Source organism: Mesitornis unicolor, unplaced genomic scaffold, assembly GCF_000695765.1.
Source record: "Mesitornis unicolor isolate BGI_N332 unplaced genomic scaffold, ASM69576v1 scaffold40408, whole genome shotgun sequence".
In the NCBI taxonomy this organism is placed as follows: Eukaryota; Metazoa; Chordata; class Aves; order Mesitornithiformes; family Mesitornithidae; genus Mesitornis; species Mesitornis unicolor.
The window spans coordinates 1-365 of record NW_010203213.1 but is presented as its reverse complement, the minus strand read 5'-3'; the positions used below and the strand labels follow the sequence as shown (position 1 = coordinate 365).

At 60.8% G+C, this 365-nt stretch overlaps 1 protein-coding gene across 1 annotated transcript; it reads right to left on the bottom strand.

The window, feature by feature from the left end:
- Window positions 1-6: 6 nt before the first annotated feature.
- LIF (leukemia inhibitory factor) lies at window positions 7-360 on the bottom strand (the record flags this gene model as incomplete). The annotated part of the gene is made up of 1 exon (XM_010190633.1): window positions 7-360. A coding segment is annotated over one exon (354 nt), but the record flags the coding sequence as incomplete, so codon positions are not given.
- Between the last annotated feature and the right edge of the window lie 5 nt (window positions 361-365).

The window sequence follows — 365 nt, the reverse complement described above, 5'->3', positions numbered from 1 at the left end:
CTGAGCGATGACCTGCACATACTTCCTGAGCACCTGGCAGCCCTGCTGCTTCTTCTTGAAGGCGCTCTTGCTCTTGGAGCTCTCCCCGTACCTGACGTCCACCTGGAAGATGTTGTAGTTCTTGCAGAGGAGGCAGGTGAGGTTGGAGATGAGGCCCCGGGTGGTCTTGGTGGTGTTGTGGAGCCGGTCGAGGAGCTCCTTGGCCGTGGGGTTGAGCTCCTCCTGGTCGCGGGTGATGTTCCCCAGCGAGGCGTTGAGGAAGGCGAAGAGCTCGTACATGGCCACCATGACCTCCTTCCTCTCGCTGGTCCGGTTGACTCGGAAAGCAGGGAAGACGATGGCGCTGGGGTTGCAGAGCTTGTCGG